The sequence below is a fragment of the Oryzias melastigma genome, linkage group LG3 (genome assembly GCF_002922805.2).
Source record: "Oryzias melastigma strain HK-1 linkage group LG3, ASM292280v2, whole genome shotgun sequence".
Lineage (NCBI taxonomy): Eukaryota > Metazoa > Chordata > Actinopteri > Beloniformes > Adrianichthyidae > Oryzias > Oryzias melastigma.
In genome coordinates, this window is record NC_050514.1 from 4,757,322 (window position 1) to 4,768,624 (window position 11,303).

General features: G+C 35.8%; 1 protein-coding gene across 1 annotated transcript in view; it reads left to right on the forward strand.

The window, feature by feature from the left end:
• LOC112160632 overlaps positions 1-6,033 on the forward strand; it is a 13,457-nt gene extending 7,424 nt beyond the window's left edge. Inside the window, exons 8-15 of the mRNA XM_024295286.2 lie at positions 275-418; positions 962-999; positions 1,127-1,156; positions 1,252-1,418; positions 3,153-3,610; positions 3,707-3,809; positions 4,070-4,352; positions 5,509-6,033. Coding sequence (XP_024151054.1) covers positions 275-418; positions 962-999; positions 1,127-1,156; positions 1,252-1,418; positions 3,153-3,610; positions 3,707-3,809; positions 4,070-4,352; positions 5,509-5,588 — 1,303 coding nt within the window. The 3' untranslated portion in view covers positions 5,589-6,033. The remainder of the gene's footprint in view (positions 1-274; positions 419-961; positions 1,000-1,126; positions 1,157-1,251; positions 1,419-3,152; positions 3,611-3,706; positions 3,810-4,069; positions 4,353-5,508) is intronic.
• Positions 6,034-11,303: the final 5,270 nt, after the last annotated feature.

Genomic DNA, 11,303 nt, shown 5'->3' on the forward strand with positions numbered 1-11,303 from the left:
TTGGCTAAACACACATTCAAGAACCTGCAGTTGCCACATTCATAAACACGCGTCACGTGGCTCATGTGAACATAGCGTTACACTCTCTGTATCGAACAAAAAACTGTTACGTTGTAGGAGTGGAACAAACTAGTTTTGTTCCTTTCAAAAGAATTCGCAGTTTTCCTTATCGATCCCCAATGCTATAAAATGTTCTCATACAGTTTGGTTGTAGAACAAGAAATAAACACTGATGTTTTTGTTAAAAAATAACGTTTTTTTTTTACTTTCACAGTGTGGATGAGTTTGCAGTTGTTGGTCCTCCTCAACTTTACAATAAGAGGGATGTGTTGAAGAACCAAATGACGTTGGCTTGGATCCGATCAGAAAACAACCTGACTCGTCTCTTGCCCATCTGCTTTGCTGCCAACACCAAAAGGTTTGACTCTCTGCATTCTCAGATTTGATCAGTTTGCAGTATATTATATTTCTACTTTAAGTGCATTGTATTGATAAAATTGCATTTTAGTAATGAAGTTTAAAATGACCATATTTACTTGATTTAGGTCAAAACAAAGCAGGTGATTGAAAAGCTCTTTGTTTAACTGCAAAAACATTTGTACCAATTTGTTGCATTAGGAAATAAAAAAACTGTCAGAAATTTAAAATTTCTGTGAAAACATGTTAAATATTCAAATGAGAAAAATGTGAGGACTTTTTGTTTTGTGATTTTGCAGTAGGTTACCCACTTCATTTTTATTTAAATGTAATCTGTCATTTTATCTTATATCCACTGAGTTTAAAAATAACTTTTGCAAACAGCGTCTTGAGGAATGAAGGTTAAGCAAACAATCTTTTGAATTTCTTTCATTTATTTTTAATTAACTGAGTTATTTAATTAACTGCATTTTTAAGTGTGTGATTTACAAGCACGCCTAACCCACTTGTTTGGCATGTGACCTGTCATTTCCTGTCTTTCCAGTTTGCAGTCAAAGCTACAATGCGTGTGGTTGTATCAAAGTAAGAATTTACCCTCTCAAACATCATAGGAATGATGGCAATGTATCACAATCAAGCCACAGTAAAGTTTCTCACCAACCCTTTTCTAAAGTCTTACATCTAAAATTCACTTCTTTAATCTTTCTAGGGGAAATGACGACTCTACCTACTGGAACAGGTATCAAAAATATTATATAAGGGTTTTGATTTTTTGTGGATGACATGAAATTATTAAATATTAATTAATCTCCTGCTGCTGCTGTCTGTCTGCAGAGCTGAAGTGTGACCAGACTGCGATGACGCTGGTGCTCCCTCTGGCTTCCATTCCCAACATCATCGTGGATGAACTGCAGCTCAACAGCCCCACCTGCCGCATCGCCTCCAACAGCACACACTTGAACGCAACGATCTCTTTGAACGGCTGCGGCACAAAGACTGTGGTGAGACTCTGCTTCTAAAACCGAAAATATGCAAATCAACAAATCTGCACAGAATCTAAAACTGTAGTGGGGAAAAGACTCATAAAGGTAGCATGTGATTTCATGAGGCTTTTAAAGGACATTTTGTAAATATCCTCTCTATATTGATCTGAGACCATTGTTAAGCATTTGGGCTAAAATAAAAAATGTTTTTATTTTAAAAACATTAAAAAAAAGTTTATTTTAAAAACATTTTACCCCCTCATATTTGAAAAAAACAGAAGAATAATGAGACTCAAACGGTTTAGTACAGATCTCTACAATAAATCGCAAATGTATTGTCATCACGATACCAGCCTGTTCAGTATGTGAATCACAAACGACTGCATAAACTGGGATAACTGGTTACCATAGATCACATGTGTCAAAGTCAAGGCCCAGGGGCCCTCCAGATCATTTTATTTTATCATCATTAATGGCCTGATGTTTTCTCACACTCATTTCTAACTTGTAGAATATTGACCAAACATATTTTTATGGAAAGTAAAAAAAATGAAAGTTATTTGAGGTTCAAGTTAATTTATTCTGGAATTTTTAGGCTTTTTGGAGTTTAGCTAATATTTCAGCTACATGCTAGTTGTTTTGGCTAATTTAGGCTTTTTTTTTAAGTTTTTAGGCTATTTTTTAAGTTTAGCTAAAATTTCAGCCACATGATAGCTGTTTAGCCTAATTAAGGCTTTTTTTAATTAGGTTAGTTTTCAGTTTAGCTAATATTTCAGCCACATGCTAGTTATTTTGGCTATGTAAGATTTTTATTCATTTTCTTTAGGCTGTTTTGAAGTTTAGCTATTTTTATAGATTCATGCTAGCTGTTTTAGCCAATTTAGGCCTTTTTTAAAATTAGGTTGTTTTGAAGTTTAGTTTTTTTCAGCTATAGGCTAGCTGTTTTGGCTAATTTAAGTTTTTTTTCCCAATTTTTAAGGTCATTTCGAAGTTTAGCAATTTTTTTTCAGCTACATTCTTGTTTTTTTGACTAACCTAAGATTTTTTTTTGTTTTTAGGCTTCTTTTGGCATTTAGCTAATAATTTAGCAGGTTATCAGTTTCACTGTTTTCAGCTGTTATCGTCAGTGTTTTCAGCTTCAGCATTTTTAGCTATCAATTTCAGTATCTTCAGCTATCAGCACTAGCACCTTTAGTGTCCAAATTCAGCTTACAGCATTCACACTAGAATTATCGCAGGTAATGCTATATATCTATCTTATAATTATGTTAAAAAGTTACGGTTTTAAAGATTTAAAAATTTAGTTTTAGTGTGTTCAAGAAATGTTTGTCCTGTTCGGCCCGCAACCTTTTGGATTTTGGCCCCTTGTGTGATTGAGTTTGACACCCCTGCCATAGATATTTACACACATATTTACATATCTCATATCAGCTTCAAGTATTTGACATACCAAATTAAAGAAACAGTGCCCCTCACTCTTAACTTGTCTTATTTGTTTACCAATTAGTGACACAAGAAAAAATAAAGAAAAACAGAAAAGTAGACTTCTAGACAGTTCATTTTTATTATTATCAATGTATTAGGAAAACTATTAATTATACAATAATTTGTGGAGACAAAACTTCCGGCTGTTAGATTATCTATGAGACACTGGAGTTTTTACAGCATATATCATGGTTTCCATTCAGAATTTTAACGTCTAATTTTCATCTAAAAATTGTTAACCAGTTATTGTATTTCTATGTTTTTCAGCACTCTGGGTCAGAGTTGGTTTATACAAACACACTGCGAACTGTGCGTCCCTACACTATGGTGAGCCGCAGGCCCACCCTGGTCCTCCCTCTGGCTTGCCGAATCCCACAAGTACAGGCCAGAGGACCCCACTATACTGTCGAAATGCCCTCAGATGCAGAAGTTTTCGGTAATGTTTATGTTTGGATTGAAGTCCACCAGCCAGGACAAGGATCATTGGCAAGATACACAGCCAATCCAAGGTTTATGCCTAATCTCCGATCATTGCCGAGAGTTCGCAGGGACACAGGGAGCAACGGCTCTCCTGCAGTCGCCACCAAAATCTCATCCAGGATTAAAGAGCTTGATCTCTACTTGATGTCCAACTGTAGCATGCTAAAAGTTGAAATGGTTGTGACAAAGTGTGTGGAATCTGAGACAGAGGACTTTGCAGTGAGCAATCCCATCATGGACCAAGGGTGAATATTATATATTCTCCATGTTAAAGTCAAAACTAATTATGTTAGAGGCATATCAGCAGAACTGTAATTGTTTGCTTCTCTTTTGTCTTATAGGTGTATGAATTCCAACAGCACATCAGAGATTGAAATAGGACAAAATAATTCTAGGGTTTATCGTCTCAATTTGGAATCGATGGCAGTCAAGACATCAGATGTGGTATGTAGATTTATAGACCAATGGATAAAGTACATTTTGCATCTCTTTTTTCTGTATAATTCAAAAATCGCAGATAAATCCAGTATCTAGGTAATCTCAACTCTATGTTGAGGTTTGGGTACAATAAAGTTTTGTCAAAAAAACAAGTCCATGCATGGAAATGTCGGTTGACCAATCTCTTCAGATTTTTCATTTTTGGCTTAATTTAGATGTTCATTTATGCTACTAAGAACCATTTTCCATGTTTTCTATACCTGCAGATGTATATCATGTGCAACATCAGCCTGTGCATGCCCACCTCTCCCACTGGCCACTGCCTTTTTGAGTGTGGTCGTGCCGGTAGCCAAAGTGCTGTGCTCGACAGCCTTTTTTCCAGAACATACACAGTCCGTTCCGGCCAGGTCAGACTCATCCCCAACCCTCTTGTTAGCCCTGCTGTTTCACCAAATACCACAACAGCCTTAGCAATGGCACCAAATCCTGCTGGAACTGCCCAAACTACAAAGAACCCCGCCTCCATCACAGCCGTTGCCATTTCCCACGGTAAGGCTTCTGAACACAGACTATAAGAGGGTTCAAGTTGATCTAAATTGTATCAAAAATAATGATGATAAGATGTTTATGTTAAATGCATTTTAGTCCATGCAACAAATGTTATGTTGTGATTTTACTTACTACACTCACTGGTCATTTTATGAGGTACCACTTGCTAGTATCAGGTTAGACCCCCTTTTGCCTTCAGTAGTGCCTTGATCCTTGGTGGCATAGATTCAACAGGTTGTTCAGTTTGGTCCATATTGACAGGATGGCATCATGCAGTTATTGCAGATTTGTTGGCTGAACATCCATAATGCCATCCTAATCCATAATGAGATTATTCCAGCTTAATGATATGGCGCAAGAAGCAGCATCAGAAGATGATACACTGTGGTCATAAAGGGGTGGACATGGTCAGGAACAATACTGAGGCAGACTGTGGGTTTGTAACCATGCTCAATTGGTACTAAGGGGCCAAAGTGGGCTGAGAAAATACATTACACTACCTCCAGCAGCCTGAACTACTACCACCACCAGTTGATGCAAGGCAAGTGGGTCCATGTTTTCATGTTGTTGATGCCAAATTCTGACCCTACCATCTGTAATGTTGCAGCAGAAATGGAGACTAATCAAACCACACAATGTTTTTCCAATCTTCTACTGTCCAATTTTGTTGATTCTGAGTCAATTGTAGCCTCAGTTTCCTGTTTTTAGATGACAGGACTATTATTGCAGCTAAAGTCCATCTCCCTCAAGGTCTTGTGCATTCAGTGATGCACTTCTGCAGACCTCGGTTGTAACTAGTGTAAATGTAGCTTACTGTTGTCTTTCTATCAGCTGGAACCAGTCTGACCATTCTCCTCTGACCTCAACAAGGCATTTCTACCCACAGAACTGCTGCTCAGTGGATATTTTCTCTTTTTCTGACCATTCTCTGTAAACGCTAGAAATAGTTCTGGGCAGTGGAAGGTCTTGACCATGTCTACATGCATAAATCCATTGAGTTGCTACCATAGGATTGGCTAATTAGAAATTTGCGTTACCTAATAAAGTGTCCAGTTAGTGTCTATACTAATGAAACATATTTTCATTATTTACTCGCTGTTGCTTTTTTTTAAAATCTTTTTTGATATATGAACTTGTGCATTTCTGTCTTTTGCAGCTCCCATGACAACATCAGTGACAACAGCAGCAATTCTCACAACAATCAGCGTATTTCTTCAAAAGACCATCTTCTACTAAAAGACCAGCTGGACAACTATCAGTTTTCTTTGTACTTTTTTTTCTAATGGACCAGTGACAATTCAATGCTGTAAAACCTATTACTCATTTGAACTTACAAACTGCCAAAGAGGGAGGAAAAATGAAGTTATGCATGCGAAATTGCACAGTACCAATGCAGAACATAATTTATTCAAAATAAACAAAGTACTATATATTTACAACATATAAGCCAGATAGTTGAGACTTGTGCTCAATCTGCAGATTTTTTTGCACGTTATTTAGTTTCTCTTTTTACCACATTATATATCTGTATTTTTTCATTAAAAAATAACAAAAACAAGTATTTTATTCATAATTATTATTCATGTGTTGTTTGTAGTTAATGTGTTGTACACTAAGCATGATAAACCTTTGTCCACACAAAAACAAGTCAGAAAAATAAAGCTGAAGAATTCAAAATGAACACTGTCTGTCAACTTTTTATTACTTTAAAAAATAGATAATTATTTAGAGTTACTATTGGTTTCAAACAGTGAATGAATTAGTTTATAGTAAAAATAACTGGTTACCAGGAAAAGTAACTGTCTGTAAAAAGTCTGGATGTCAAAATTCAGATTTTTCTGAATAGTTTTCACAAGTCAATTGAAATGGAATATGTAGATTTGTACATGTTTATAATCCTAACTATATATGACGTTGAAAGTAGGCATATTTTGTTCACAACAAAAGCAAACCTTTAAATTGTGCTTAGCTTTAGCCTATAGTTCAAAATACATTAAAAAAAAACCTTTAATCTCAGTCAACTGATCAGGTTGTACAACGTATTCTCTTCAAAAGCAGACAGTATGAATGGGCCACACTGTGGTGCAATAGTGCTCTCACCTCACAGTGAAAAAGTCCTGGTTCAAACACCAGTTGGGACCTTTCTGTGTTGTTTGCATGTTCTCCCTGTGCATGTGTGGGTTTTCTCCGGGCTCTCTGGCTTCCTCCCACAGTCCAAACAGATGCTTCATCAGCTCATTGGTTACTCTTGTGTCTCTGGGTGTGAATGAGGGATTGTGTGGCCCTGAGATATACGGGCAACCTGTCCAGAGTGGACCTCACCTTCACCCGACAGTAGCTGGGACAGGCTCCAGCAACCCTATGACCCTGAAAGGAATACAGCGGGTTAAGAAAATGAATGGATGGATGAAAATAAAATGAAATGCTCTTGCACTGATTGCAGTATGCAGCTAACTCTCACAACTTGAGACGATAGTCTGAAAGTAGTTCTTATATCTTCACTATTGACATATATAGAGAAAAACAAAACACCTATCATACCCCATACAGAAAATGCCTTACCTCCGGTTGCAACAAAATAAAGTAAATTCAGTTGCCATTTTTCCATGGAACGGACTTCGCCATTTTGGAACCAGACGACATTAGTAGCAGTGAATGGTCTGAGTTGGTCTGAGTCATCATTTCTATGGCAACCACTCTCGCTAATCAGGAGGGATTTTGTTGGAAGGCCACACCCCTTTCACTGAAAGCGGGATCTGGAAAATCTGTCAATGAAATGTTTCTAATGCTCGACATGAGAACACATATTGAGGCACCTGATTGGCCTGTTTATAACTTGAATAACTGCACAACATAAAATATTTTAATGAAAAAAATAGAATTAGTAAGAACGTGTTTTAAAAAAGTAACAAAGCTAGAATTCTTATTCTGACAAACAGAATGACTGAGTAATCGCTGTTTTTTTCTCAGTAGATGTCTGCAGGATTTTAGTTTCTTGGAACCAGCAGATACTTCCTATTTTAAACACAAGGGGGATGGGATGTTCAATCCACTTCTCATGTAGTGGTTGGAACACAACTTTTAGGTGCATGTCTGCCACCTTCTGGTATGGATTTTGGATCAAGAATTTATTTCTGTTACGGCCCTGAGCCGTATTCCCTTCTATTCGTCTGCCCCGTGTCTCCTCCTCTCTGACAGGTGCAGCTGTTTGGGGATTTGGAACCTCTGGATAAAGCTCCGTCTTCAGGGAGGAGGGGGGCTCTGCTGGGACTTCCTGTTTGGGTTCAACGTCACTGCTGCACCGCGGAACTCGCTGCGTGCTCTGCTCTCCCCTTTTGAGTGTTTAAACACATTAAAGTTTCGTTAAGTTAAAACTGTTTTCGTCTCCCGGCGTCTTTGTTACGGCCTAGAGCCAGTCGTAACAATTTCTTACATGTTATTCAGTTCCATCTTACCTTTAATTTATTTTTTTCCTATCATCATTTACCCTCTTAAACTTTTCACTTCCGTTTTCCTCAAAAATCAAACAATAAATACATAACTACTCTTATTTCTCAATATGTCATTCACCTTCCATTGTTTTTCCATCCTTTCACGCTGTTATTTAAGTCTTTGATCAGTGACTTTCTGCTATTTAATAATGCACGTTTTATTGTCTCATATTTGTTCCAAAATTCAGATTTTCCAGTTGAGTGTGGAACTTAGCAAAAAGAAGTACACTTTATTTTATTAAGTATATTTGAGCATCCTTTAAGTATAGCAATTATTCTATAAACCAGGGATGTTCAACCTTTGATGCTAAAAGCCATTTGAGCCAGTTTCTTACTGACAAAAACCCACCAGGATACACTTTTCCTCTATTTTCTGACTATTTATCAATTTATCTGTAAGAAAAACTGTTTATAAATATGTTCTTTAGTCGTAAAGGCAGTGTGTTTTTTCTGTTTATGACATTTTTAATATTTTACTTTCAACAGCAGCAGATCCAAGTTCTTTTCAAAATAAAACACATCCTGTGTTTAAAAAAATCTTTCTGCTACAGCAAATTGACAAATAAAATACCATTAAGCAAGAAAACAAAGTAAAACGCAATATTTTCTGTCATTAGGACGTTGGTGCTTCTTTATCCTGTTTCTTCCTCTACTATTGAGTACAAAATGACAATATTGGTGTCTACTTTGATCCTTTTAACCCATTTTCAATAACTTGTTTTATTATTCTCTTCAAACCATCTCCCTTTCTCCTCTTTCTCTGCCATCTATCCATAACTTTCAATTCCACAACACTTTTTGCCCATTTTTTCGGACTCACCTGTTTCAGCAGCTTCTTCTCAAACTTATTTGGGGTTTGTGTGAGAGGCGAGCGTCTATTGGCTAGTGTGTAAAACAAGCTTAGCTCTGATTGGCTACCTTGAAACATGACAGTACAAGTAGCCACTCATAACCGCTTAACTTTTCATGAACCCACCCAGTTTTCACGTCAAATAGTTTTGTGGCAGAAAACCGATGAGTTGTGCGCTTGGTTTGCAGTTTATCAAATCAAGACATAGTAACCCACCACCTTTAGCTTTCAGTAACAGTAATAAAATCGAATCCATTTACTTTAAAAACTCAACATTGTCAAGTTTTGCTGATAGCAAAAAGTTATATGTGTACAATGAGTATACTACGCTAAAGCTGAGGCTGTATACTTGAACATTTTTTTTTTTTGTTTTGTTTTACATGTTCATTATAAACTTAAAATGTGCCACTTTAGTCTATAGCAGCAGTTTGCAACCTTCAGCTCAATTTCTCACCGACTACAACACAGTAGGAACCACACTTTAAAAAAATAAGACACTAGTTTATGTTACTGTTACTATTATGATAGATGTTCATTAATTATTGTTTCTTTTGCATAAATAACATATAAAGAGTAAATTAGCCTCTTTTTTCAAATTAAGAAACAGTTCAGAACTTAGAGGTTCACGGGACTTCCTTTCAAAATAAAAAACACAATTTTACCATTTATGGTGCAGCTGAGCCAGAAAATTATACTTCAAATTTAAGTCAGAGCCAACAAAGTGACCCCTACCTTAAAAAAATAAATAAAAGCACAAGGCACACTTAAAATCCTTGAATTAAAAATAATAATAATAAAACATCTGCTTACAGTCCAGTGCGCCTTACATGAGTTTTGGTTGTATCTCGCACTGACCTCACAGGGGTCAAACGGCACTCAAAAATCTGTCAGTGTTTTATTACAACTTTGGTAAAACTAAGTACGAAAGATTGATAGATTATGGGTAGTGTAGTCAGAAACCTTGTGGAGTGATGCGTACTGTTCTTTAACTGTTTGTGAATAAATTGAATAAAGTTTGAGTGATTTTATTTTACCATATCTTTACTTTATTTATTTTTTACTTCACAGTGACTTTTTCAATTTAAAACATGTTTTTCTTCAACCAGAAAGCCACAATGGAGGGGTAAACGTGGCTCCGGAGCCTCAGGTTGCAGATAGTTTACTTGTTATACTCATACTCAAGTATACTTAATAAAATAATCGTCAAGTGTACTACTTACAGGACATCCTGAAAAGCCAATTAAATATTTAAGAACAAGTGTTTAAAAATGAAATTTGGGCCTAATTTAATTTTGGAACATTAATTATTTCATTAATTCTTCTTCTTGGCCACTTTAACCCTTTTGAGGTCGCGGGGGTGCCGGAGCCTAACCCGGTTACTGATGGGCGAAGGCGGGGTTTATCCTGGACAGGTCCCCAGTCTGTCGCAGAATTTTTGAACAGAAACAATGATAGAGAGAGAAAAAAAAATCTAATTTTGTGAGAAATAATCATAACAATGGCTAAAGTTACAAATTTCAAAATAAATCAATTGTAACCTCTTGTAGCAAAGTCTATTTAAGTGTTCTGCAAGTGTACTTAGTCTGCACATATGTGTGCTTATGTGTACTTATTGCACATAATTCTACTAAAGCAACTGTAAAAATCCCTCATCTTTCTCATAGCAATGTATTTGAATCAAAGGAATTTGGTGGCAAATTATTTACCGCTCACTCAATAAGGAATGCCCACTTTAGACAAATGATAAATCAGTATCTCTATAAAGTTTGTCATCAGAAGGAAAACTTTCTGATGAAAAGTAAAGTCTGTCAGTAGATGTCATACCTGCTCAACTCACCACTGACAGTGGAAACAAAAACTGACTCCAGCAAAATTTTTTCCTTGTGGCTAATAGTTATGGTCATCTTCTGGACACCAGCTGACTAATCAAGACTGACCTTTGAAAGACCAAGTGGTCCTTTGAGCATATTTTTACACACTTTTGATTTATTTTAAGCTAAATTTAAATAGTTACATAAAAAAAGCTTTTTTTAATTTTTTTTAACGTATTTCATATTAATTTAGATGTACACATGATCAAATATTAATTAAAAGCTGCAGATAATATTTGTATTTTCAAAATAAAAGGTTTGTCTGCGAAAATAAAAGGTTTGTCTGCAAAGAAAAGTTGGAGCTTCGAGATATTTTTGACTAACATCATTTGTACAATTTATAATTGTATTTGTTCATTTGGGTATGATGAAAGATTACCTTACTCGTCCCACTTTTTTTATTAACCGTTCAAAATAGTTGAATACTCTACATAGCTATGCTATAAAATGTAATATTTCAGTGAATTTTGTGAATTGTTACTGTTGTGTTTGCTCAGAAAGTATTCAACATCAAGTTTAGGATAACTTAATTAACTAACAGAGATAAACATTTTGAATTTGAGAGCTTTTACTTTTTAATTGGTTTATGCCAGCATAAAAAATAATGGAATTTATTAGAACAAAGTGTTAAAAAATAATATCATTTTTAATCTTAAATTAGACCTTTTACATGTTTTAAAAAGTGTTTTAGACTGAGGAGATCGCCCTGCACTTTTACAGCATCAGATCGCTGCTTTTG